Source organism: Malus domestica, chromosome 11 (genome assembly GCF_042453785.1).
Source record: "Malus domestica chromosome 11, GDT2T_hap1".
Classification (NCBI taxonomy): Eukaryota; Viridiplantae; Streptophyta; class Magnoliopsida; order Rosales; family Rosaceae; genus Malus; species Malus domestica.
Window position 1 is genome coordinate 31996347 of NC_091671.1, and position 25344 is coordinate 32021690.

At 38.3% G+C, this 25344-nt stretch overlaps 2 protein-coding genes across 3 annotated transcripts; one reads left to right on the top strand and one right to left on the bottom strand.

Annotated features, from left to right (window-relative positions):
• Positions 1-347: 347 nt before the first annotated feature.
• Positions 348-3504, top strand: LOC103448559 (transcription factor bHLH123-like). 2 transcript variants are annotated; one of them, XM_008387819.4, is made up of 7 exons: positions 348-973; positions 1131-1740; positions 2021-2128; positions 2268-2333; positions 2532-2597; positions 2690-2743; positions 2897-3504. In XM_008387819.4, exons 1-7 carry the CDS (start codon positions 660-662, stop codon positions 3044-3046), a joined length of 1368 nt encoding a protein of 455 aa, XP_008386041.1. In that variant the 5' UTR covers positions 348-659; the 3' UTR covers positions 3047-3504. The 2 variants fall into 2 exon arrangements, with proteins under 2 accessions (XP_008386041.1, XP_017190979.1); XM_017335490.3 differs by having other exon boundaries at positions 2039-2128.
• Positions 3505-8330: 4826 nt separating this feature from the next.
• On the bottom strand, positions 8331-12616 carry LOC103448560 (probable NAD(P)H dehydrogenase (quinone) FQR1-like 1). The gene is made up of 4 exons (XM_008387820.4): positions 12350-12616; positions 10318-10411; positions 8846-9108; positions 8331-8749 (listed from the first exon to the last, which is right to left on the bottom strand). Exons 1-4 carry the CDS (start codon positions 12370-12372, stop codon positions 8518-8520), a joined length of 612 nt encoding a protein of 203 aa, XP_008386042.1. The 5' UTR covers positions 12373-12616; the 3' UTR covers positions 8331-8517.
• Positions 12617-25344: the final 12728 nt, after the last annotated feature.

The following is a 25344-nucleotide window of genomic DNA, read 5'->3' on the forward strand; positions in this document are numbered from 1 at the left end:
GTTTATAGGTTAAAACACTATATTCTGAATCTCTGATAACCAAATGCCCAATTAGTTTCCAACTACTGTGAGTTCCTCAGAGAAATTGGTTTTTGACGTACTAACTAGACTTTACCCTTTTGTCTTGCTCTATAATATTTGGAAGGGTGGATCCCTTTGAGTGGCCAACCAAGCATACATGTATTGAGACCAAAACAAAAACCCTAAAATACATGTATAATTCGGCCTAGCATAGCATGCAGTACCACACAATCAAAGTATATGCCTCCTAGTTGTCACAGGATTAAACGAAGAAACAAAATACAAGTGGAAATATATAAAAGCATTAAAAGACAAAATAAAGGGATGGAGGAAGTAAAATTTAATTAGAAATGGTCCTTTCATTGTCTAATCACCTCCTAAAATGTCAACCACATTCCGGTTACTTCTTTCATTCCTTCACACCCAAACGGTTGAACTTCACCTAATATAAATATATATAAACTTCTGAGATGCAGCGAACCGCTTCTCATCATCATTTTATGAAGCCACAGCTTTGTAGATTCCAAACAGACTAGTAGCGTCCAAGAGGTTGAAGACAACACGAACAAAAGAATAGAATACCACTCCAGCAACCGTTGGGCATCAACCTTTATAATTAATTTGAGTTGCAGTTAGCCATGGCAGATGAATTTCAGACACCTGGGAACTGGTGGGACTCATCGTCAAGAACCAGGTTCGAGACGGGGGCATCGCCCTCGTCTTCGAGCCTGAATACCTTGGGAAGCTTTGGATGGCAATCTGACATAGTTGACATCAAGGCTAGGTCTTCTATGGATTCCGGGTCGGTCTCAGGTACTTCATCTATGGTCTTCCATGATACTCACAAGCTGCAAGAAGGGACTGATTCCGCGGGCGGCGGCAGCGACCCCAACTTGCATATGATGGGTTTAGGGCTTTCCTCTCAGGCCACAGATTGGAACCAAGCCTTATTGTAAGTCCAAAATAACTATACATAAAATTATTAATTATTTGATTTTATATTTTGGATGAACATATATATATAACTTGGTCATGATGCTCAATATACAGAAACCCTAAGAATTTGTCTTTCACTTCATTAATTTTTGTATAATTTGATATGTATACAGTCGCGGTGAGAAGGAGACTAGTTTTCGATCAATACTACAAGAAAACATGAACTCCAATACTGCTAACTTTCAGCAAGAAAGTGACCAACAGCTCCAATGGAGGGATAAGTTGTTTGCTGGTGGTTGTGGGGATTCTTCTAACAACGAGTTTAAGCAAATGACCCGGGGATTTTCTTTAGATCAAACACAGTTTAGTCCTCGGTACAGCTCCGGCGAAAGTACGGTGACATGTCAAGGATTGCCTTCTAGTTTTCAAATGGATTCAGCATCAGTTGCTCTGTACGGAAGCCCATCTACAATATTGCAAGGACTATTGGGACCTCACCATGATAATCAACCTCAGCAGCCTAGTTCAGCAACCATCAATTTTCCTTATCAAGGAAATTATGGAATTAATAACTCTAGTGAGCTACTGCCGTCTTGGTCTAAAGTACCCCAGTTTCTAAGAACATCACCTCCCAAACAACCTCCTCAGAGCCATTTACAATTTTCTAATGATGCTCCCTTTTGGAATGCACCTCATGAGGCCGCCATGAAAGACGTCCGGCCAAGCTTTTTCCCCTCGTTGCAGCCACAATTTCCCACGGCACGATTTGATGAAAAACCAAAGGTACGCAATTGTTGTTAAAGACAATTAGTGGATTTCAAAAACTTGTTAAGGAATGAATCAACGTTTTATATTCCAACTTGCTTGTAGCTTAATTGGTTAAGAACAGTTGCCAATGCACTCAAGTTGCTAATTAAGTTTGAAACCTCTCCTAATATCGCATGTAATTATATATCAAGCAACAATTATACGAGAATTATCGATTGTGTTTCATATTCATCATGATTAGGGTTTTTACTGTCATGATTGGAGTCATTTAACATGTTAAATATTGGCTGAGCAGAATATATCTGAAGTTCAGGAATCGGGTGCAGTGGGGAAGAAAAGTGGGAGTGAAGCAGCATCCAAAAGGCCTCGGAATGAAGCCTCATCACCTTTGCCAGCTTTTAAGGTACAAAATGAGCAGTAACCTTTTTTATCTTCTCTTTTTTCTTTTTTCTTTTTTGGTTTGACAAGAAGCTAGCGATGAGTTGTGTTAAGTGTTTTCTTTTATCATAGACATAGATGAGAACTTGTAGCTTTGGTTTTAGGTGAGGAAAGAGAAGATGGGGGACAGAATCACTGCCCTCCAACAATTAGTTTCACCTTTCGGAAAGGTAAGTAAATTTAGCTCCAAAACGCTATCTATATATCTTCTTTACTTTCACAAGAGTTAGCTAGCTAGAGACTGAGATATCATTCTCTTTCTGAATTTAAAAAGCGTTCTTTACTTTATTTTTTATCTTTTCAAAGTTATAAAATGAAAACTTTGATTGTGTATGATGATTTTAAATAGCCATGTTATTGTGTGTCAGACTGATACAGCCTCAGTACTCTCTGAAGCCATCGAATATATCAAGTTCCTCCATGAACAAGTTAATGTAAGTCCCATAAAGCTATATCATATATGCATCTTAAGCACATATAATATAATAATGTATATATGTAATATGTTTTGATCTTATAATATCAGGTTTTAAGCACCCCATACATGAAGAGTGGAGCTGTCATACAACACCAGCAGCAGGTATAATATATTCTTCTCCTTCTGCTACTCGGAAAAATAATACCTATGTACTGATTCCAACAGACGCAATCAGCTTCTTGGTACTACTTAATTTTTTTTATCTACTGTAGATTAATTTTGTACTTGCAATTTTTCTTTTTCCTGTCAATGCAGAATTCTGATAAAGTGAAGGACCCCGATGGTCCAAAGCAAGATCTTAGAAGCAGAGGGCTGTGTTTAGTACCGGTTTCGAGCACATTCCCGGTGACACATGAGACAACAGTTGATTTTTGGACACCTACATTTGGAGGGACTTTCAGATAGAGCAAAGAGAAATGGTAGTATAATTATGTACGTACGTACAGTGCGTACATGTATGTATCTTATCAATCCCTAGCCAAGTTGGGAATGATAAGGTGAACAAGAAAGAGAAGAGGGAAACGAACAGAGATATCCCACATCTGTGATCTGGTCTGCAATGGAAAGGAAGTAATAAAACTGGTGAGGGACATGAGAAAAGGCAAATGACCCTCCAAAGAACATGAAATTGTTGGGCCAGCTACAGGCAAAATGATGCAGAATTGGCCAATAGGGACCAATTGGAGCCTATTAATTGTTGTAATAATTGAAGAATTGTGATTAGGAGGTGGATTAAGAATAAGAACAGATGCTGAATTTAGGGGAAGTTTATGATTAATTAGAGCTTTAGAGAGAAAAAAATTGTTGTTATAGAAGCTGATTTTAATATAGAAAGATAAAGGAGCTTTTATTCCTTGTTGCTATATTGTGAGTAGAGTTGCCACTACCTTTAGTTTAACCAAAAGGAAGATGGAGAAAATTTGGAAGGAATAATTGAATTTGTAGAAAAATGGGGTGAAGTAAGTGTGGGGATAGCATTTGATTGGAGATCTCACTTTTTATTTGTTTGTGTGATGAGAATATGTTAGTGGAAGTCAGAAGATGGCCCAGTGCTCCTCCTTTCAGGTTTTTTTACAATTTGTTTTTGGATTTTCAATTTTGTTATTAAAATTAGATGTTTTCTTTTGGATGATATCAATCATGATCTGTGCTTTTTATCGAATGGTCACTTTGAGGGAACTGGCTTCTCTGTCCTCCCACTTTCTATACATTTCCATACATTTCTATTTGTACGGTCACGGTTAAATTACGTCAACATTTTATATTACTATTGTTTTTTGTCTTATTATTTCTATAAAAAAATTAATATAAAATGTTAACATAACTTAACCGTGACCATATAAAATAGGAGGGGATGTGAGTGTATAGAAAGTGAGAGGGCAGAGAAGCCGGGTTCCACTTTGAGGGGCTTCCATTGGGAGGTCAGTGGTCCAAACTTTCTTCTTTTATTATTGGTTTACTTAGAATCAGATGCTTCAGCTTAAGCATTTTTATATTAAACATTTAGTATTTATTAATTTGAGATTAAAGTGCTTTCGCTTTTTATTAAACTCTGTGGTTTAGGTATATTATTGATTTAAGTATTTTTTAAATTCATATTAAACTAACTTATACGTAAAAAATTCCTTCAATAATATTAATTAATTGCTACAGTAAATTTCTCTAAAATAATACTCTATAATGGAATAACTTCCATAAAGTCGTAAAAAAATTTAGTCCCAACTGGTGACCAGTTATGTATTTGAAAAAACTTCATATTGTAATAAGTTATGATTTTTCTTAGTTTTCTTTTAGGGAAACATGCCTCCACATATTTAAAAATCATCAGCCTATTGAATCACTTTTCTCATTTGGAAGAGAAGGATGTCGAGAGAGCTCTGTGAGCTCTAGTTTTCTGGGTTGAGCTTAGATTCTAAGCACCGATTTTGAAGAGAGTGAACTCCAAAGAGAGGTGAGAAGAGTGAGCTGGGTTTTGGGTTGACATCATACCTCTAATTTCGAACAAAGGGATGTGAGAGAGAGATGACAAGAGTGAGTTGGGTTTTGTACCATATTTTCTGTTTTGGCCGGAAAAGTTCCATTTTTTCGGGTGACTAAAGCTTCGGCCAGCAAAGTAAGGTAGGGTGTTTAGTTCCAAGTTCTTTCATCGATGATTTAAGGAATAAATTAGTCGTTTGTAAGATGAATTAATAATTAGAAGTTAAATTAGGGTTTGTGTTTCATGTTGGGGCCTATGGGTTGTGGAATAAATTTCAAGTTTTGACGTGCTACAAAACTAGGATGGAACAATTTCTGGTTCAAGTGCACAATTGCAAAAGTTTGTGAAAAATTTTCCATGATGTGCATGTGGTGTGCATATGGTGGGCATGGCTACATCTTAATATGAGAAGCAGGAATGTTCACTAGTTATGATGCACGTATGTTGTACCTCTGAAGTTAGAGAGTATGACCTAGTTGGACTCGGCGAAAAACAAAATTAAGAAAAAGCTTAGAGGACGTTAAAGGTCATGCGTGTCCATGAAATAACGACAATGAGTATCATGTTTTCCACATGCATGGTTAAACGGTGGTTAAAATACATAACAAGACTTTTCAAACTGCCACTGTAACCTTATATACGTAACAATTATGTTTTAATTGTATCCACTATACCAATAGGTTGCCATTAAAGTTTCTTATTAATGTGAAAAGCAGCTCGCTGCTCGATCTCCAGTTCTGTGCATATCACGCATTACTGTACATATGATGTGCATGTGGTGTGCATATAGTGTATATAGTGGTAACGTCACAAGTGATAATATCATTTTCTGATTTCGAAGAAAGAGCTGTTAGCTCTGGGTTTTTTTGTTGGCTCAGATTTGTGAGCATATCATGTGCATGTCACTGGAAATAGATGATTTTTAGTGGGATTTCCAGAATCTAGGTTCATGTAAAAGATTTGTTAACTACATTTCTCATTTCCAGAATCTAGGCCCTACATATCCCCCAATGCTGTTAATTGCACGATGCACGTCCACAACAAAACCGACGTCGTTGCACGTATTGATACAAATAAAAAATTTGGATTTTCTTTGAACTTAGAGGGAGAAGGCGTTCATCGACGGAGGAGAGAAAGAGATTGCAGCAGAAAAATGGTGTCCTTAGTTTTTCATAATGGATTTTCTTCGACATCTAAAAAAAAATTTGGACTGCATATTGGTTTTGACCCAATGGGTTTTGAATGAGATTTTGAATTTGGGGAAGAAGATGATGATTTGAGGAAGAAATCCCCGATCTGTAACTACAAGCACAAAAATATGTTCATTTCCGAAAAGGGCCAATCAGCAAACACAAACAATCTCCAAATGAATCAAATTTTCCAACTGGGTTTTCCATTATCTTTTACTAATCTAAGAACATCCAATAAATATCAATTTTAGAGAGAGAGGGAGGGAGAGTAGAGAGAGATAAATCAGAAAATAGGAGGAAATTATACATTTATATATGAGGGCAATTAAGTCATTTCAAGGTGTATGAAAAATCCTATTTTTATCCGATTGTTGTGCATGCCATGTGCATATTTGAAAAATCTTATTTCTATCCCAAGATTAAGAAAATGTCATATTCATGTCTATATACCTATTTATAATTGTCAATGAGTACAAAATATGCAAATAAATACTTGGTGCTCATAAAGAAAATTTATGTTCTAAAATATGAACGATTCAAATTGTTGAAACACGTTATAACATAGACCTCACAAAAATGTGTGTACAAAATTATATAAAAATATTAGTGTCACAGATATCCGTCCCCTTTAAAGATTCTCTAATAACATCAACTTTAGTAATTAGAAACATAAATGAATGTGGAAGGAAACCATCTAAAGCATTAATCATTATAATTTATTATAGCATAACATGTCAAAATTAAAAAGATATATTATACTATCTTGCATTATCCACTTTTGTCTTTCTCTCAGAAATTCACAACATCACCTACAACACTAGTTTTTTTTAATTTTTAATTTTTTAAGAAACGATATTTTCTACACTAAGAAAGCGGGAGTAGGTTAATGTGGTTCAAATTTGCCTTTGAATGAGAATCAAACCACTCACTTACAAGTAAAGAGAAATATCACTAGACCGTATTACTAAGTAGCTCTTAAAACACTAATTAAAATTTTGTTCTTGTAACAAACCAAATGACAGAAATGTCACTTCCAATGATACTAACTATTTTAGCGTAAGTTAAAATATTTTAATATTTTTTTTCTCCAAAATTGAACAAACCCAATTCTTTCTCTCTCTCTTGAAGCCCGCATCGCAGCCAATGGGCCAATACTTAGGCCATCTCCAATCGAAAGCTGGCTAGAGGGCTCGTTTTTGCCCTCTGACCCTTCAAGATATTAATATTTTAATGAACGGTACATGACCATATTTGCCTCCATCTCTAACCGATGACCAAAGGGCCATAGGGCCAAACATAATTTATTATTTAAAAACTACAACTTAAATTCAAATCCAACGGCTAAGTGACGTCAGCATGTTACTTAATTTAATTTAATGTTGTATAATGGCTTAGGAAGTTATAGGAAAAAAATAGAATTTAAAAATTATATGAAACAAATTTTGTAAAATAGAAGTTATAGGAAAAAAAATAGAATTTAAAAAAAATATGAAACAAATTTTGTAAAATAGAAGTTATAGGAAAAAAATTGTGTAAAAAAAAAATTAAAAAAAAACTGTAAAAAAAATAATAATAATAACGGCTAGTTGACGTCAGCTAGACGTTGCATTTGAAATTTGGCCTAGAATTCTTGTCTGATATAACCGACATGAATATATATTCTGTCGGTTATATCCGACATGAATGCTAGAATTTCTGACCCAGCTCGGGGCTGGCTGGATTGGACCAGTTGGTTGGCTCTTTGGCCCTTTCAGATTTCGTGGGGCCCACGAGCCTTCTGGCCTAACCATCGGTTGGAGACGGTTTTCAGGCTAGTTTTGGCTCTCTGGCCCTCTAGATCCTTCGGTTGGAGATGGCCTTACAACTTTACTATCTCTTTACTCCATCTGCTTCTTATATCTCTCTCTCCAGCCACAACAGCAGATCCACCACTACCAATGCAGCTTCAATTCCAGATGTCGGAGTGTCCATCCAAAGCCAGATGCTGCATCGAACGAGTTCCATATCCGGTTTTCGCCAGAGGACAACTCATTCTTTCACAAACTCCGGCTTTGAAACCCATCTTGGCACAAATTCATCCCGAACTCGTGCCACTTGAGGCTTGCCATCCATCATCTTTTTCATCGTCATCCCAGCATTACAAAGAGGTGGAAGGAGAGAGAAAACTGTTAATATACAATTTGGCCCACTTGATTTACTTGTTTCCGTGGTGATAGGATAGTTGGACGTGAATTTAGTGAGTTTTATTCATCAAACTAGTATTTATCTTTTATCTCATAATCATTTCTTTGTTAACTGTCATGAATTGTTTATTAACATTGAATCATTTGTTAATCAGAAGTAAAAAAATGCATCAGCAATGATGCATGCTGATGCATGCGCTCTACTTGCATGCGTATGCGAGTTCTTCAGCGCAGAGGCCTCCTCTACCATCGTCGAACCTACTCGACGTACATGTTACTCGCTTCGAATCAACGTAGTAAAGCTTGTCCATCAGTTCAAACGTTCTCAGGCAGTAGCATTGTGAGCAAACAAACGCTTATAGTTACGAATAAATAACCGTAATTCATAAAACACAGAGAAAAAACACATATATAAGATACAGCGAGAATTATACTTGCAGACAGATAGAAATCGGAAATTTAAATTTAAACTATAGGGGATAAAGAATTGACAAGGGCTTCCATTTGAGTATGTGCACCGAGTATTTAAGCAGCTCCCTTGAGCTTCTTTGTGATGGTGGCAATGTACTTCCCTTGGTGGAATGCTTGTTCCAGCTCAAGCTGAGATGGCTGTCTTGAACCGTCCCCAGCATAAGTTCCTGCACCGTAAGGACTTCCGCCTTTGATATTCTCCATTTCAAACATGCCAACTCCGAATGTGTAACCGATGGGTACAAATACCATCCCGTGATGAACCAGCTGAGTGATGGCTGTCAATCTACACAAAAACAATCTCAACATTATTAAAATCTCCACCTAATGTACGGATAAATTTTCAATGTTCTTGTAGTTGATTAAATGTGATCAAACTTACGCAGTAGTCTCTTGCCCGCCACCTTGAGATCCAGTGCTGTAAAAGATTCCAGCAGGTTTGCCAGCAAGCTGTTGTGTTCTCCATAGACCACCTGTTGCGTCCAGAAAGGCTTTAAATTGGGCAGCCATCATACCAAATCTTGTTGGGAAGCCAAAAACAAATCCATCTGCGTCAGCCAGTTCATTTGGCGAGATGATTGGTGCATCACTCTTTGGTGGTGCACTCATTTTCCCAAGAACTTCCTCTGGGAGTGTCTCAGGGACCTGTTTTATAAGCCCACTATAGTCAATCTTACTATTCCATCAAGTTAATGAGATAGAGAAGACAAACTAATCACGAAACAGATGGGAAGTAGATGGGAGTCGCATAACTGTGTGTGTAATCAAATGGGAAAAGGAAGATCATGATTTGTACAAGGCACCGGTGAAATTAAAATAAAACTAGAGAAGACTAGACAAGGATTCATACAAGTTTTGCCTATCTCGAAGCTCAATATAATAACTAGCATACCGGACACAGTTGAGACAGAGAACAGAAGACGAGAGGAGAGCAAGACACAAAGAAAATGATGGAAAACAATGTACAGGTGCACAAAATATAGACAAGTAAACCTGATACATCGGACAATCAGTGAGAACCAATGTTTACAATGCAGACCTTTCTGTTGGAGTAAAATCCGGTTCTCACAAGGTTTTGTGGTCTCACAATCATTGTACGTTACTTGAGGATCAAGTTATAGGATTAGGGAATTAACTTGGACTTTTCCGGTTGCAAAAGGAATGTAATATTAAGTTGTTATTCTTGCTAAAGGGGTTCCTAATCCTGATTGGTTAAGGAGATATAGACATATTCAGTTACCTATTAGGTCTCAATGATGGGCTAAGCCTATTAGGTTAATATGCCTATATAAGTGAGGGTCCCTGCGTTTGCTGAAATACGCAATATTCACAAACTCCCCATACGGTTTGATTGCTAAGGATCAGTACAACGTAGAAGACTCTTTGCACACCAAGGTTTCACGCATGGCGTCTCCAGGTTAGTTACTTATATGTGTTTTAATCTATATAGGCTAATAAAGTTTTACACTTTCAACAGAACAAAAGGACACTAGTCTGGCCCTCCTAAGAGAGCATAAGAAAACTCTATCACCTATGGTGGATGGGGCTTTAAAAGAGAAGGTCAGTTTTAAAGCTCAAAATTAGGCCTAAAATGTTGAGACAGTCATGGAAAAATGTTTGTCACGATGTTGAGCCAACCGCCACGCAAGGTAGAACCCTAAAACCTTGGCATAGGGCTACTAGTTGTAATGTTTAGAATCATCTCATGTTTATACTCATGCAAAAATATGAAGTTCGATTTTTATTTAAAATGGCTTGTTTCCCAAAATCAGCAGTCCAAAGTTCATTCAGCATACTCAATTAAATTGAAGGGTTCAGAGTGAAATGAATAAATTAAAGAAAATGCACACTCACTTGCCATAGGGTGGCTTCTACACCTTCAACAGATGAAGCCCCTTTCTTAATTTCTTCCGCTAGTCTCCCGACATGTCCATACATGGAGTAGTACCTGTAAAATCAAACATGGATTTTGATTAAGAGGGTTGCATTATTTATGAAAAAAGAAGTATAGCATCGTTGAAAATCAATTGGATGTAAGGCTTTTTTGGCACTCCAAAAAATCATCCTACACAGTTTAAGGGAGAAGACATATTCATTTTGCTCTCCTCCAGGCAGAATGAGTATTTTTGGTTGCCAATAGCAGCTCCCTTTTCTTTTGTATTACAAATTATTTCCATGGGACCGTCACATTCTCTTAGCATTCTCAGTTAGAAATTCTTGGGAAATATATTTCATAAAAGCGACTCTAATTGAACTGCTGGATTCTGTCAGTTTTCCAGAACCAATTATTTCATTATTTCACCAACCGAATCAATGAACAAATTTCATCCTATCTTGGATATATTGTCCTGATTTTGAGAGACTTAATATGTGTTCATATCCATTCATATCCAAATTTGACGTTTGAACGTTTCCAGTGAGGAAATTCCAAATCTGTAGAAAAACTATTCAACCACCTCTAGCAGTAGTCTCAAAGTCCAAATATTCAATGTCCCAAATTGCCTGACTTGTCACCGCTAGTTACCAAAGTATGATACCACTAGCTCTAAGAATCAAGGTCAACTATCTTCAACACACTATCTACCAACCCACATGCATGTTCCTCTTGAATTTGGTTCCAACAATTGGTGCCCATATTCCTCTCAACCAGATCACTCTACCCCATGAAAGCAATACCCAGAAGATCGCTCTGTGGTCAAGCTGAAGACCCGAATGGAGAAGAAGTCTCTTTCATCGATCAGGTCTGGGACAACGTTATGAAGATACGCATGTCGGTAAAAGACCTCAAGAGGAACCTACAACTCTGCCTTTCCCTGCCAATCACCTCTCCTATCCTCCCCTTTCAATTCCTAATTTCCTAGCCTAACAAAGGCAATTGTTTGGGCTTTAAATTGACTACCAAGGTTATATCTAGTGAAACAAAGTGGAAAGAATATTGGCATGGACAAACAGTAGCGGGAATGAATGATGATGGATTCAGTATTTGTCATTTTCTATCAATTCAAATGGATCATAACATTAAAGGAACTATAGGTCATAGTGTGTAGTATACAAAAGTGTTACTATTCCAAACTTCTATCATGTTCAGCAGATCTCTAACTTTCCAGAAACATTAAAATTTGAAACTAATAAATGATTTCCTCCACAAACTGATTAGTAGAGATTCTCGAAAAACGAATCATTATTCTAGACGATAACTTACTTAGGTTTCAAAATGCACTATAACATCCATTAATCTAAACAAAACAGTTTTTTCCCATTCCTCCAGAAATTTCCTTGATCTATTACTTTACAAAGCTAATTTCTTCTGAAGGATTCAAAGCAAGTGGTTTTCACCATTAAAAATCCAATAACATGAGGAACACATTAAAGAGACAATTTCTCCATTAGACTCCACATCATTAAAACAACCACGATGGCTATAACCATAAATCAATCACATTTCCTATTATGCAAAAATGAAGAAACTACAACCCTCGTGTTGTATATTTACCTATATTCAGTGACAGAGTGTAACTCACCACCCCGAAATCTTCCTAAAAATATAAAGATTCAGCCTTTAAACACTTTGAATAAGAAAAATAACACCCACGTCAACAAAACATGCAAAAACACAATGATCCAATCCAACAGAAAGATTAATCAAATGGGTTCCTTCCAATTAAAATTTCGGAACCAGCCATATTCCGATGAAGCAATAACCAATTCAAAATTCCAACAGATTGATGCTCTCACAGACTACAAACTACCATTACCCAAAAACAACAAAATCAAATTAAAAAACTAAAAAAACCGATCATTCATTAACACATTCCCAGTTCATACTTCATAGTGAATTGGTATAAAATAAAAAAAGCAAAAAATAAAATAAAGAACTGGGACTTACACAATATACACTTTGGTGGTCATGAATGCAGTCCTCCGGAGTCTTTTGTGATTTTACTGTTTGTTGTGGGTTTTGAGCTAAATGCAGGGGACGTTGACGATTTTGCACAACTAGCGGAAGAAGCCAGAACCCATTTTATAGTGGACTGGATTATAGGATTAAAGTTTAATTATTATTTTAATTTCTCTTTAACGGTGGCTGATTTTTTTATTTATTTATTTGTTGACTGTAGTAAATGAATCTTTAGTTGTGATTGAAGCAATGGAATAATGATGCTAGGGTGGTGTCATGCTCATCATCGTGGGAGCTTCTACTAGCAAAGGATCTAGAAGAAGGCATTTTAATTAATACTTTATTATTTAGAGAACTGTTATTAACACTTCATGAATTTCATTATATATTTCTCACAAGTGTATTTTTTTTTCTAATTATAAAAAATTTAGAGTGCCAATAACAATTGAATTTCATTATATAAATTGTTTTTTTTTTTGGTGAACTATTGGATATAATTTTTTGGGCTCTTTTTAGAGGAAATATATATAAGAGGACAAATAAAATATATATATATATATATATATATATATATAAATAGAGAGAGAGAGAGAGAGAGAGAGAGAGAGAGATCCTTTAACAGGAGGGATTCCCATTTTTTTAATCTCAATCACACAATTTCATCAAAACCAATCCAACGGTCAAGAGGGTTGTCTCTATTTAAAAAAAAATAAATAGAGATCCCTCTTTTTAAAGGACCTATATATATATATATATATATATATATATATAAAGGCTCACTAGGGTCAGATGTGCTCGTTCAAGTAACTAATTGTTAAGTTGTATACTGTAATTATATACATACATTTATATATTTGATGAAAATGTATTTAATATCAAGCATATATTCCCATATCAAATTGAATAAAAGTGTTCTTGTTCCATGTTCAAACTAACCGTCACTCATGTATTAATCTTCTTTTTCACTTTGCCACTTTTTATTACTGCACTAATTTTTTTATAATATTAAAAATGTGATATATCATCATTTTCTTTGTCAAACCATGAAATTGTTAGATTATATATTAAATTAAGGAGCTGACGGAGTTCGAATCCACGTCATGATGCAAATGCAATATTTCTCACTATCACTGTGGTAGATGGTTACTTGTTTATATATTATCTTTTGAAATCATCTCATTATCATATTGAGTATACCTATATCATAATAAGGGTTGTTAGCTTTTTTTCGATTGTCCCATCATAAGAAATTTATAGTTCTGTCCTTGATGGAGGTGGAAGTAATGTCTGGGGTGAGTTTAGCATTAGAGGGTTGATTTCAATAATGCAAGAGAAACTAGACCCAACAAAAGATAATTCTAATTTTAATTAAGAAATAAATAAATGAGGATGAGGTTTAGAGTAGATTTTGTTTTTTTTTTTTATCAATAAAACATTATTACATCAATGGAGCTTCAAAATTGTACTAGTTTAATGATGATTAATTTAAATACATATAAGTATTATAACCAATTATTACGTTTTAATCTTTGTTTAGAATAGATGGTACTATTCATACACATCTTTTTATCTTCCACATAATCTTCTTACTTTTTTACTTTCAAATCAAGTGGATTGAATTAAATCAAAGGGTAAATTACATAGTAACCCCTCAGGTTTGAAGTCTATTGCAATCTTATACAACATCTTTAAAACATTTCACTTTCATACCTCAAGTACTATTTTATTTCAATTTCATACAACCGTTACATTTTCCATCCATGGATTTGTTAAATGTTGACGTGGCTACCACATATATGTCACGTGGCTGCCAAATGTCTGTCACGTGGCAAATAAAGTAATTTTTTAATTTTTTTAAAAAAACCTGTCTGCCACTTTTTTTTTTCTCTTTCTTCTTCTTCTTCTTCTGGGTTCGGTCCCTTTTTTTTTTTTTTTCTTCTTCTTCTTCTTCTTCTCTTCTTCTTCTTCCTCCTTCTTCTTCTGGGTTGCAGAGGGTTCGATCATTCCTTTTTTTTATTTTTTATTTCTTCTTCCTCCTCCTCCTCATCCTCTTTCTTCTTCTCTTCTTCTTCTTCCTCCTTCCGGTTCGGTCCCTTTTTTTTCTTTTTCTTCTTTGCCTCTTCGTAGGCTCTCTTGTTTTCTTCGTTGGCCTCTGTGCCCTGGAATGAATCTTTCCTAGCTTTCTTCTTCTTCTTCTTCTTCCTCCTCCTCCTCCTCTTTCTTCTTCTCTTCCTCCTCTTTCTTCTTCTCTTCTGGGTTTGGTCCCTTTCTTCTTCTTTTTTTTCTTCTTCTTCTTCTTCTTCTTCTTCCTCTTCCTCCTCTTTCTTCTTCTCTTCCTCCTTTCTTCTTCTCTTCCTCCTCTTTTTTCTTCTCTTATGGGTTCGGTCCCTTTCTTCTTCTTTTTTCTTCTTCTTCTTCTTCTTCCTCTTCCTCCTCTTTCTTCTTCTCTTCTAGGTTCGGTCCGTTTCTTTTTTTCTTTTTCTTTTTTTTTTCTTCTTCTTCTTCTGTTCCTTTTTTTTTTTCTTCTTCTTCTTCTTCTTCTTCCTCCTCCTCCTCCTTCTTCTTCTCTTCTTGGTTCGGTCCCTTTTTTTTTTCTTCTTCTTCTTCTTCTTCTTCTTCTTCTTCTTCTTCTTCTTCTTCTTCTTCTTCTTCTTCTTCTTCTTCTTCTTCTTCTTCTTCTTCTTCTTCTTCTTCTTCTTCTTCTTCTTCTTCTTCTTCTTCTTCTTCTTCTTCTTCTTCTTCTTCTTCTTCTTCTTCTTCTTCTTCTTCTTCTTCTTCTTCTTCTTCTTCTTCTTCTTCTTCTTCTTCTTCTCTTCTTCTTCTTCCTCCTTCTTCTTCTAGGTTCGATTCCTTTTTTTTTTTCTTCTTCTTCTTCTTCTTCTTCTTCTTCCTCCTTCTTCTTCTTCTAGGTTCGATTCCTTTTTTTTTTTTTCTTCTTCTTCTTCTTCTTCTTCTTCCTCCTTCTTCTTCTGGGTTGCAGGGGTCTTCTTCTTCCTCCTTCTTCTTCTAGGTTCGATTCCTTTTTTTTTTTCTTCTTCTTCTTCTTCTTCTTCTTCTTCCTCCTTCTTCTTCTTCTAGGTTCGATTCCTTTTTTTTTTTTTCTTCTTCTTCTTCTTCTTCTTCTTCCTCCTTCTTCTTCTGGGTTGCAGGGGTTCGATCCCTTTTTTTTCCTTCCAATTTCAGGTTTTTTTAAAAAAAAATTAAAAATTTATTTTATTTACCACGTGGCAGACATTTGGCAGCCACATGACATATATGTGGCAGCCACGTCAGCATTTAACAGATCCATGGATAGAAAATGTAACAGTTGTATGAAATTGAAATAAAATAGTACTTGAGGTATGAAAGTGAAATGTTTTAAAGATGTTGTATAAAATTGCAAATAGACCTCAAACCTGAGGGGCTACTAAATAGACCTCAAACCTAAGGGGCTACTATGTAATTTACCCTAAATCAAAAGATAAAAAAATAAAAAGAGATGTGGAAAAGGGAGGCAGATTGTCTGCCCTCCTAGTTGCGGTGCCCTTCCATGGGTTTTGGGAAGATCTTGGAGACTTGGTGCAAGGAATTGCTCAGACGGAGAAGTTATTTATAGGAGGAGATTTAAATGGACACGTGGGCAGGGAGACAGGCAACTATGGAGGTTTTCATGGTGGCCATGGTTTTGGGGAGAGAAACGAGGATGGGGAAGCTATCTTGGATTTTGCAATGGCATATGATCTCTTCTTAGCCAACACCTTCTTTAAGAAGAGAGAAGAACATGTGATCACTTACAAGAGTGGGTCGTCAAAAACACAAATAGATTTTCTTCTAATGAGGAAAGGGGATCGTATAACTTGTAAGGATTGCAAAGTTATACCAGGAGAGAGCGTGGCTAATCAACATCGCTTGTTGGTGATGGATGTACATATCAAAAGAGTAAGACAAAAGAACAAGACTTGGAAGTGCCCAAGGACTAGATGGTGGAATCTAAAAGAAGAAAAACAAGCCATTTTCAAAGAGAAGGTAATCACCCAATGTGTGTGGGATAGAGAGGGGGAAGCTAGCCAAATGTGGGATTCCATGGCTAGTTGTATCCGAAAAGTAGCAAAAGAGGTATTAGGAGAGTCCAAGGGCTTTGCCCCACACCAAAAGGAATCTTGGTGGTGGAATGAGGAGGTACAAACAAAGGTGAAGGCTAAGAAGGAATGTTGTAAAGCCTTATACAAGGAGAGGACTGATGAAAATGGTGAAAGGTATAGAAAAGCGAAGCAAGAGGCGAAGAAAGCTGTCAGAGAAGCTAAGTTAGCGGCTTACGATGATATGTATAAACGACTAGATACCAAAGAAGGAGAGTTGGATATCTATAAACTATCTAGAGCAAGGGAAAAGAAGACAAGGGACCTCAACCAAGTGAGGTGCATCAAGGATGAGGATGGAAAGGTTCTTGCTACAGAGAACGCGGTTAAAGACAGATGGAGAGGTTATTTTCATAATCTTTTCAATGAAGGACATGAAATGAGTGCTTCTTTAGGGGAGTTGAGTAACTCAGAAGAGTGTAGAAACTACTCTTTTTATCGTCGAATCCGGAAGGAAGAAGTGGTTGTAGCTTTGAAGAAGATGAAGCATAAAAAAGCAATAGGCCCAGACGATATACCAATCGAAGTGTGGAAACTTTTGGGAGAGACAGGTATAACATGGCTCACTGACCTTTTCAATAGGATTTTGAAAACGAAGAAGATGCCAAATGAGTGGCGAATGAGCACTTTGGTGCCTATCTACAAGAATAAGGGCGACGTACAAAATTGCATGAACTATAGGGGTATTAAGCTAATGAGTCATACAATGAAGCTCTGGGAGAGAGTCATTGAGCATAGATTGAGGCAAGAGACACGGGTTTCGGACAACCAATTCGGGTTCATGCCAGGGCGCTCAACCATGGAGGCAATCTATCTCTTGCGAAGATTGATGGAAAGATATAGAGATGGGAAAAAGGATTTACACATGGTCTTTATAGATTTGGAAAAAGCGTATGATAGGGTCCCAAGAGACATTCTTTGGAGGATTTTAGAGAAGAAAGGAGTACGAGTAGCATATATCCAAGCTATAAAGGATATGTATGAAGGAGCAAAGACTGCCGTAAGAACTCATGAAGGACAAACCGAAAGCTTTCCCATAACTGTAGGATTACATCAAGGCTCATCCTTAAGTCCTTACCTTTTTGCGTTGGTAATGGATAAGTTAACACGACATATTCAAGATGATATTCCTTGGTGTATGCTTTTCGCAGACGATATAGTGTTGATAGATGAAACTCAGGAAGGGGTAAATGCAAAGCTTAACCTTTGGAGAGAAGTGTTGGAATCTAAAGGTCTTCGCCTAAGCCGATCAAAGACAGAATATATGGAGTGCAAGTTCAGTGCAAATGGAGGCCAAAACGAGTTAGGGGTGAGGATCGGAGATCAAGAAATACCAAAGAGCGACCGTTTTCGTTACCTAGGATCTATCTTGCAAAAGAACGGAGAATTAGATGGAGATCTCAACCATAGAATACAAGCTGGATGGATGAAGTGGAAGAGTGCATCCGGCGTGTTGTGTGACCGCCGTATGCCACTGAAGCTCAAGGGAAAATTTTATAGGACGGCAATAAGGCCGGCGATGCTGTATGGCACAGAATGTTGGGCGGTGAAACATCAACACGTACACAAAATGGGTGTAGCGGAGATGAGGATGCTTCGTTGGATGTGTGGGCACACGAGAAATGATAAGATTAGGAATGAGGATATCCGGGGTAAAGTAGGAGTAGCCGAAATTGAAGGAAAGATGAGAGAAAATCGGTTACGGTGGTTTGGACATGTGCAAAGAAGGCCTACTGACGTTCCGATTAGAAGATGCGACTATGGGACAGAGGTTCAGGGCCGAAGGGGTAGAGGAAGACCTAGGAAAACTTTGGAAGAGACTCTAAGAAAAGACTTAGAGTACTTGGATCTAACGAAGGACATGACACAGGATCGAGCACAATGGCGTTCTAAGATTCATATAGCCGATCCCACTCAGTGACTTGGATTTTCCAAGTCTCCAACCGAGAAGTTTTCCTCACTCGGGAAATTAAGGGAACACTACCCCAACCTACATGCTCCACTCAGAAAGCTTCAACATACAAGCTTTAACAAAAGAAAATTCAAAGAACTTAGCGAAGAAGGCTTTGGTGTATTTAACACAATACGTTGAAATGAAGGAAAGCTTATTTATTGATATCCCCGATAAGCTACAAATATGTACATATACATGAGTCAAAATAAGCACACAAGAGGGAGCCTTCACAAAGGTTGCTTAGGAGAAGTCTCAGCAGTCGGTAGAGCCCCAGAAAGAGAAGGCACCGGAGGGGGATCATTTGGAGCCTCAGTACTGGACAGAACCCTAGAAGGAGGAGGCATCAGAGGTTGATCATTTGGAGCTTCATTACGCGGTACAGCCCCAGAAGACGAAGGCAATAAATGCCTTTGGAACAAACCCACAAATCTCTGATGATCAAGTAAAACCTGACCATCAGTTTCCTTCATCTGGTCAAGCTTCCTCTTCATGTTTGTAGCATAGTCATGTGCAAGCCGGTGCAACTGTTTATTCTCATGCTTGAGCCCTCTAATCTCCTGTTTGAGACTCATCACTTCAGCCGCCAATGATTCAACTTGGCGGGTTCGAGCAAATAGGCGTTGGGCCATATTAGACACAGAACCTGCACACTGAACACTGAGAGCCAGCGAATCCTTAACAGCTAACTCATCAGACCGTTTGGAAAGTAGTCTGTTATCTTTGGGAGTGAGAAGGTTCCTGGCCACCACCGCAGCGGTCATATCATTCTTCATCACGGAATCCCCAACGGTAAGAGGACCAGTAGGGGAGACGAAGGATGGGCGCCATATGTTGTCTGGAGAAGGCGGGGCTGCCTCTTCAACAAGGTTCAAGTCAAAACGACGGTCGGAGGGGCCAGACATTTTCAAAGGTGTTGAAGAGAGAAGAGGTCGGACAAATCAAGATCTTAGAAGTGCAAGAATGAAGCTTCTACTGGTGGAGATTCAAGTGTGCTTTGGAACTTAATGCCAGCCCCTATAAAAATCTGCACTCGACGAAGCTTCAGAAATCGAAGAGGCGCCTGCTCAGAAATCGAAGAGGCGTTTGCTTTCTCAAAAGCTGGGCTGCTTAGAGATCACGAGGGTTGATCTCAGAAATCGAAGAGGCGTTTGCTTTCTCAAAAGTTGGGCTGCTCAAAGACCACGAAGGCCGATCTCAAAAATCGAAGAGGCGCTCGCTTTCTCAAAAGCTGGGCTCCCCAGAGACCACGAGGGCCGATATCAGAAATCGAAGAGGCACCTACTTTTCCAGCCTTTTCCAGCCTTGTCAGCACCTGTCACACGCACACTCAGTTTTGCGGAAATTATGGGCATTCTGTCAAAGACTTCTGGGGAAGTAGAAAACATATGAATCTTACTGTTCAATCACCCACTTCCCACACGCAACAATAGCTCATGGGTACCACAGATAACTTTGCCAAAGTTCTCTGCCAAAGTTGAGCACGTGAAGGTTGCAGCTCCCACTACATCGCTCTGACCAAGAAGGGTAAAAGAATAGCAAAGAAACAGCACTAACAAAGTTTAGACCCATAAATTTTGAAGGTCTAACTACCATATTATTACCCACAAGGGTAAAGGAACAGTACCACTGCTGGATAATTGGAAAGTCCCTGTGTGTCAACCTATGTGCTTCGTGGCAAGGTAGACTAGCAAACATGCCCAACCTTTACTCACATTCAAGAAAACACTCCCAATAAGATTGCTTGCTCCAAAATCGAAGAGGCACCGTCCTCCGAATCTCGAGAGCCAGACTCCCAACATGACTACTTTCTTAAAAATCGAAGAGAGGGTAAAGGAACAGTACCATTGCTGGATAATTGGAAAGTCCCTGTGTGTCAACCTCTGTGCTTCGTGGCAAGGTAGACTAGCAAACATGCCCAACCTTTACTCACATTCGAGAAAATACTCCCAACAAGATTGCTTGCTCCAAAATCGAAGAGGTACCGCCCTCCGAATCTCGAGAGCCAGACTCCCAACATGATTACTTTCTCAAAAATCGAAGAGACACTGCTCCCCGAATCTCGAGAGCCAGACCCCCAGCATGATTGCTTTTTCAAAAATCGATGAGGCATCGTTCTCCGAATCAATCGAAGAGGCGCTCGCTTTCTCAAAAGCTGGGCTGCTCAGAGACCACGAGGGCCGATCTCAGAAATCGAAGAGGCACCTACTTTTCTAGCCTTGTCAGCACCTGTCACACGCACACTCAGCTTTGCAGAAATTATGGGCATTCTGTCGAAGACTTCTGGTGAAGTAGAAAGCACATGAATCTTACTGTTCAATCACCCACTTCCCACACGCAACAATAGCTCATGGGTACCACAAATCACTTTGCCAAAGTTCTCTGCCAAAGTTGAGCACGTGAAGCTTGCAGCTCCCACTACATCGCTCTGACCAAGAAAGGTAAAAGAATAGCAAAGAAACAGCACTAACAAAAGTTTAGACACATAAATTTTGAAGGTCTAGCTACCATATTATTACCCACAACTGTAAAGGAACAGTACCACTGCTGGATAATTGGAAAGTCCCTGTGTGTCAACCTCTGTGCTTCGTGGCAAGGTAGACTAGCAAACATGCCCAACCTTTACTCACATTCGAGAAAACACTCCCAATAAGATTGCTTGCTCCAAAATCGAAGAGGCACCGTCCTCCGAATCTCGAGAGCCAGACTCCCAACATGACTACTTTCTCAAAATCGAAGAGAGGGTAAAGGAACAGTACCATTGCTGGATAATTGGAAAGTCCCTGTGTGTCAACCTTTGTGCTTCGTGGCAAGGTAGACTAGCAAACATGCCCAACCTTTACTCACATTCGAGACAACACTCCCAACAAGATTGCTTGCTCCAAAATCGAAGAGGCACCGCCCTCCGAATCTCGAGAGCCAGACTCCCAACATGATTACTTCCTCAAAAATCGAAGAGACACTGCTCTCCGAATCTCGAGAGTCATACCCCCAGCATGATTGCTTTCTCAAAAATCGAAGAGGCATCGTTCTCCGAATCTCGAGAGCCAGATACCACAGACCACTTTTTCAAAGTGCTCTGACAGAGTTAAAACATGTGAAACTGGCAGCTCCCACTACCGTGCTATGACCAAGCAGGGTAAAGGAATAGCATTACTACTTGTTGTTAGGGAGACTCCTATATATGTCGACCTCCATCCCCAACGGACAGGCAGACCTGCAAAAATGCTCAACCCTTCATCATATCTGAGAGGGCACTCCCAACGAAGCTTTTCGAAATATTCAGCTTTCTTTCCCCCCGATAATACCTCTGCAAACAAGCTATACTAGAGCAAGAATATCTCATATCATCAGGGTTAAAAGCAAGAGTATCCCATATCATGCTTTTTCCCTGTCTTTTCTTTTGGCCTTGTTTTTACCTGCAAGACAAGGAGAAAGAGAGCAATCAGTCAGCACTTGGAATCAAGCTTCCAGCCAGGAACTGACTGCCTGGAACCCCTTACCTGATTACTTACCTGGCATTGCTCTCGAGTACTCATCTTCAACATCTTATGTTTCCAGGGAAGATTCCGCATCTGCTTGAGGAACAGATAGGGCAAGTGCGAAGGATACAAGGAAGCATGTGGAGACAAGCGTAACAGCACACGTGCCGATACATTCATTACTCTGTCAAAAGCAAAAGTATCCCATATCAGCAGGGTGGAACGTACTCTAGATTTGATGGACTTGTTTTGACCCTCAAATTCTTCAGTCGGCCTTATACTCTGGAGAAAACCAGAAAACCCTCCAGCTCAGTTCAAGAATAAGCCTGTGGAAAGTTACTTCTTCAAAAGCAAAAGTATCTCATATCATCTCTTCTCATTTTTCTTCTCTTTATCCTTCATGCTGCTGCAAGATGGGGAGAAGGTGAACAATCAGTCGGAGCTCTGATTGCTTACCTTGTCTGTCACCTCTTTCAGCAGACCCCCTAGCTCGGCGACTTGGGGGACTCCTACTACATGGTTTGTATCGCGCTTGACCAAGCCTGAAACTACAAGTAAGCTTCAAGTGAAATTGATACATTACCTTGTGCATCTCCACCAGTTAAAGATACCACCCCTGGATGGAGGAAGAGTACTTCCAGAGAAGATGCCACATCTACCTATGAGACAGATAAGGCAAGTCAAGACGACACCACACTCCGATACTTAGAAGTTTCGTGATTACGAGATCATTCTCCCACAATATTTCCTAATGTCATTTGTACTAAATCATTCACTTGTACTCACTAAATGAGAGCTTCAACCTATGTACTTGTGTAAACCCTTCACAATTAATGAGAACTCTTCTATTCCGTGGACGTAGCCAATCTGGGTGAACCACGTACATCTTGTGTTTGCTTTCCTATCTCTATCCATTTATATACTTATCCACACTAATGACCGGAGCAATCTAGCGAAGATCACAAAAAGCGATCGTTTTCGCTACCTAGGATCTATCTTGCAAGAGAACGGAGAATTAGATGGAGATCTCAACCATAGAATACGAGCTGGATGGAAAGAGTACATCCGGCGTGTTGTGTGACCGTCGTAGGCCACTGAAGCTCAAGGGAAAATTTTATAGGACGGCAATAAGGCTAGCGATGTTGTATGGCACAGAATGTTGGGTGGTGAAGCATCAACACGTACACAAAATGGGTGTAGCGGAGATGAGGATGCTTCGTGGGATGTGTGGGCACACGAGAAAGGATAAGATTGGGAATGAGGATATCCGAGGTAAAGTAGGAGTAGCCGAAATTGTAGGAAAGATGAGAGAAAATCGGCTCCGGTGATTTTGAACATGTGCAAAGAAGGCCGACTGACGCTCCGGTTCGAAGATGTGACTACGGGACAGAGGTTCAGGGCCGAAGGGGTAGAGGAAGACCTAGGACAACTTTGGAAGAGACTCTAAGAAAAGACTTAGAGTACTTGGATCTAACGGAGGACATGACACAAAACCGAGCGCAATGGCGTTCTAGGATTCATATAGCCGACCCCACTTAGTGGGAAAAGGCTTTGTTGTTGTTGTTGTTGTTTTATCTTATTATCTCTATTAAAAAATTAATATAAAATATTAACGTGACTTAACCGTGACCGCACAAAATAAGAGGGTATGGAAGGGCATCACAACTAGGAGGGCAGACAATTTGCCTCCGTGGAAAAGGTAAAGAATGCAAATGGCAAAGGAAGTTAGTGCAAAAAATATACAGAAGAAGTTGATGGCATTTGACTCTTAGCAAAAATTAATGGGGACAAACTAGAAAATCAACGAAACTTACAGAAGTAACCTAACCTACCTAGCTACCAACTCCTACATGGTCTTATCTTAGAATTGAACTTGGCTACTGAAAAATAAGCAGCAACTCTTGCTGTTGGCTACTTACAAATTGACACATGTCCAAGTAATTGATTTTTTAATCATAAATTAAACACATGTTCATCTGTGATTGACTAGCAGCAGAAACTGGTGCTAATTTTTTCAGCAGCCAAGTTCTGTCCCTTATCTTATCTATTAATTAACAGTAATTAATTAAGTTTATTAATTAAGTCTGTAAAGTGTTACAACCATTGACATGTTTGTTGAGAACTTGAGCTAAGTATCTAATGATGTTTAATGTACTTATTAAGTCCTCCACTTAATACCTTAAGTGATGACCACTTGACGACTCACTGAGTGTTTCAAGTTTGCATCATCATGAGTGTAAGCAAGCAATATGCAACGGTGGATACATGCTAGTTTTTTCTTCCTGTTTAAGCCTAAAGATCACCTTGCCAGAAGAACAAATATACATTCAAAGATTGCGTTATGCTAAACGCTTACATAACCTCATGATATTCACAATAAACTCGCATTTACTTACGTACCACTGCCTAAAAATTGTTTGAAAATTTTGGGTAAAGAAAATCCAACTCCCAGCCGTTGTTTCTTACTTTTTGTATCCTCAATCCAAATCAAGATTAAAGCAAGCTTGACGTGATGTTTTAGTACCTAATGCTCACACTGAACAACAGATATGACGATGTGTGGCTAGCTACTCTTTGGAGTGAAATTCAATTACTAACAATTCACAACTTCTTTTGCTTTTGTGCCAACTTCTTTTTTCCTTCAATTAATGGAGGAAAAAAAAAAAACATGTTGCTGACCTAGGTGTGACTACATTGGCTAGAGCATACGTACTCAATACTCCCTTACGCATTTGGATTCGAAATTTCTTCCTCAACTTAAGATTAAAGTAGTATGTCCACCTTTAAAAAATAATATTAATCTTTTATGAAATGTTTTTTTTTTTATTTTAGATTATTAGATATATCTCAAACTTTGACGGGCTTCTCTTGGCCAACAAACAAAACTAACTTTTCATACTGTGATGAGAAAAGGGATGGGTTTCCCTTGGTCTATCAGAAACTTGCCATGCCTGTCTGTATTTTTCTTCATAATTCCTTGAATAGGTCCACCAGAAATAAAAACTAAAAAAAATGGAAATTGGCTTTTGCTTCAAGAATTATATACCTTTTCATGCCCATAATGTTGAATCTCAACTTCCTTGTCCCGAAAGTTACACATTTTTACTCTTGATATTAATCATTTGGGTTCACCTAATCACCCATAACAAGTGGCTTAACACATGTATGACATGTGTGACGTTGTGGTCTAAACAAATTTAATAATCACTCACTGTTGGATCTGATCTAATGGTGGATGCTAACACTGCACCAATAACCATTTTTGTTTGATTTTATTGAAAGTAATTCCTTAGATTACATCCAAATGTAAGTGAACAAGAAACTTCTTGGTCACGACATCCAAATGAACGTGACTGATGATGATGTGTGGTACACTTAAGTAGGAGAGGTCACAAGTTGTTCGTCCATATCTATGCTATCTTACATTGACGT

Excerpts from the sequence above, each read along its gene's own strand:
- LOC103448559 (XM_008387819.4), top strand. The coding sequence starts at position 660 with ATGGCAGATGAATTTCAGACACCTGGGAACTGGTGGGACTCATCGTCA. Across the intron at positions 1,741-2,020 it reads GATTTGATGAAAAACCAAAG|AATATATCTGAAGTTCAGGA; the intron begins GTACGCAATTGT and ends TTGGCTGAGCAG. Across the intron at positions 2,744-2,896 it reads TCATACAACACCAGCAGCAG|AATTCTGATAAAGTGAAGGA; the intron begins GTATAATATATT and ends CTGTCAATGCAG.
- LOC103448560 (XM_008387820.4), bottom strand. The coding sequence starts at position 12,372 with ATGACCACCAAAGTGTATATTGT. Across the intron at positions 9,109-10,317 it reads TAGAAGCCACCCTATGGCAA|GTCCCTGAGACACTCCCAGA; the intron begins GTGAGTGTGCAT and ends CTTATAAAACAG. Across the intron at positions 8,750-8,845 it reads GGCGGGCAAGAGACTACTGC|ATTGACAGCCATCACTCAGC; the intron begins GTAAGTTTGATC and ends GTTTTTGTGTAG.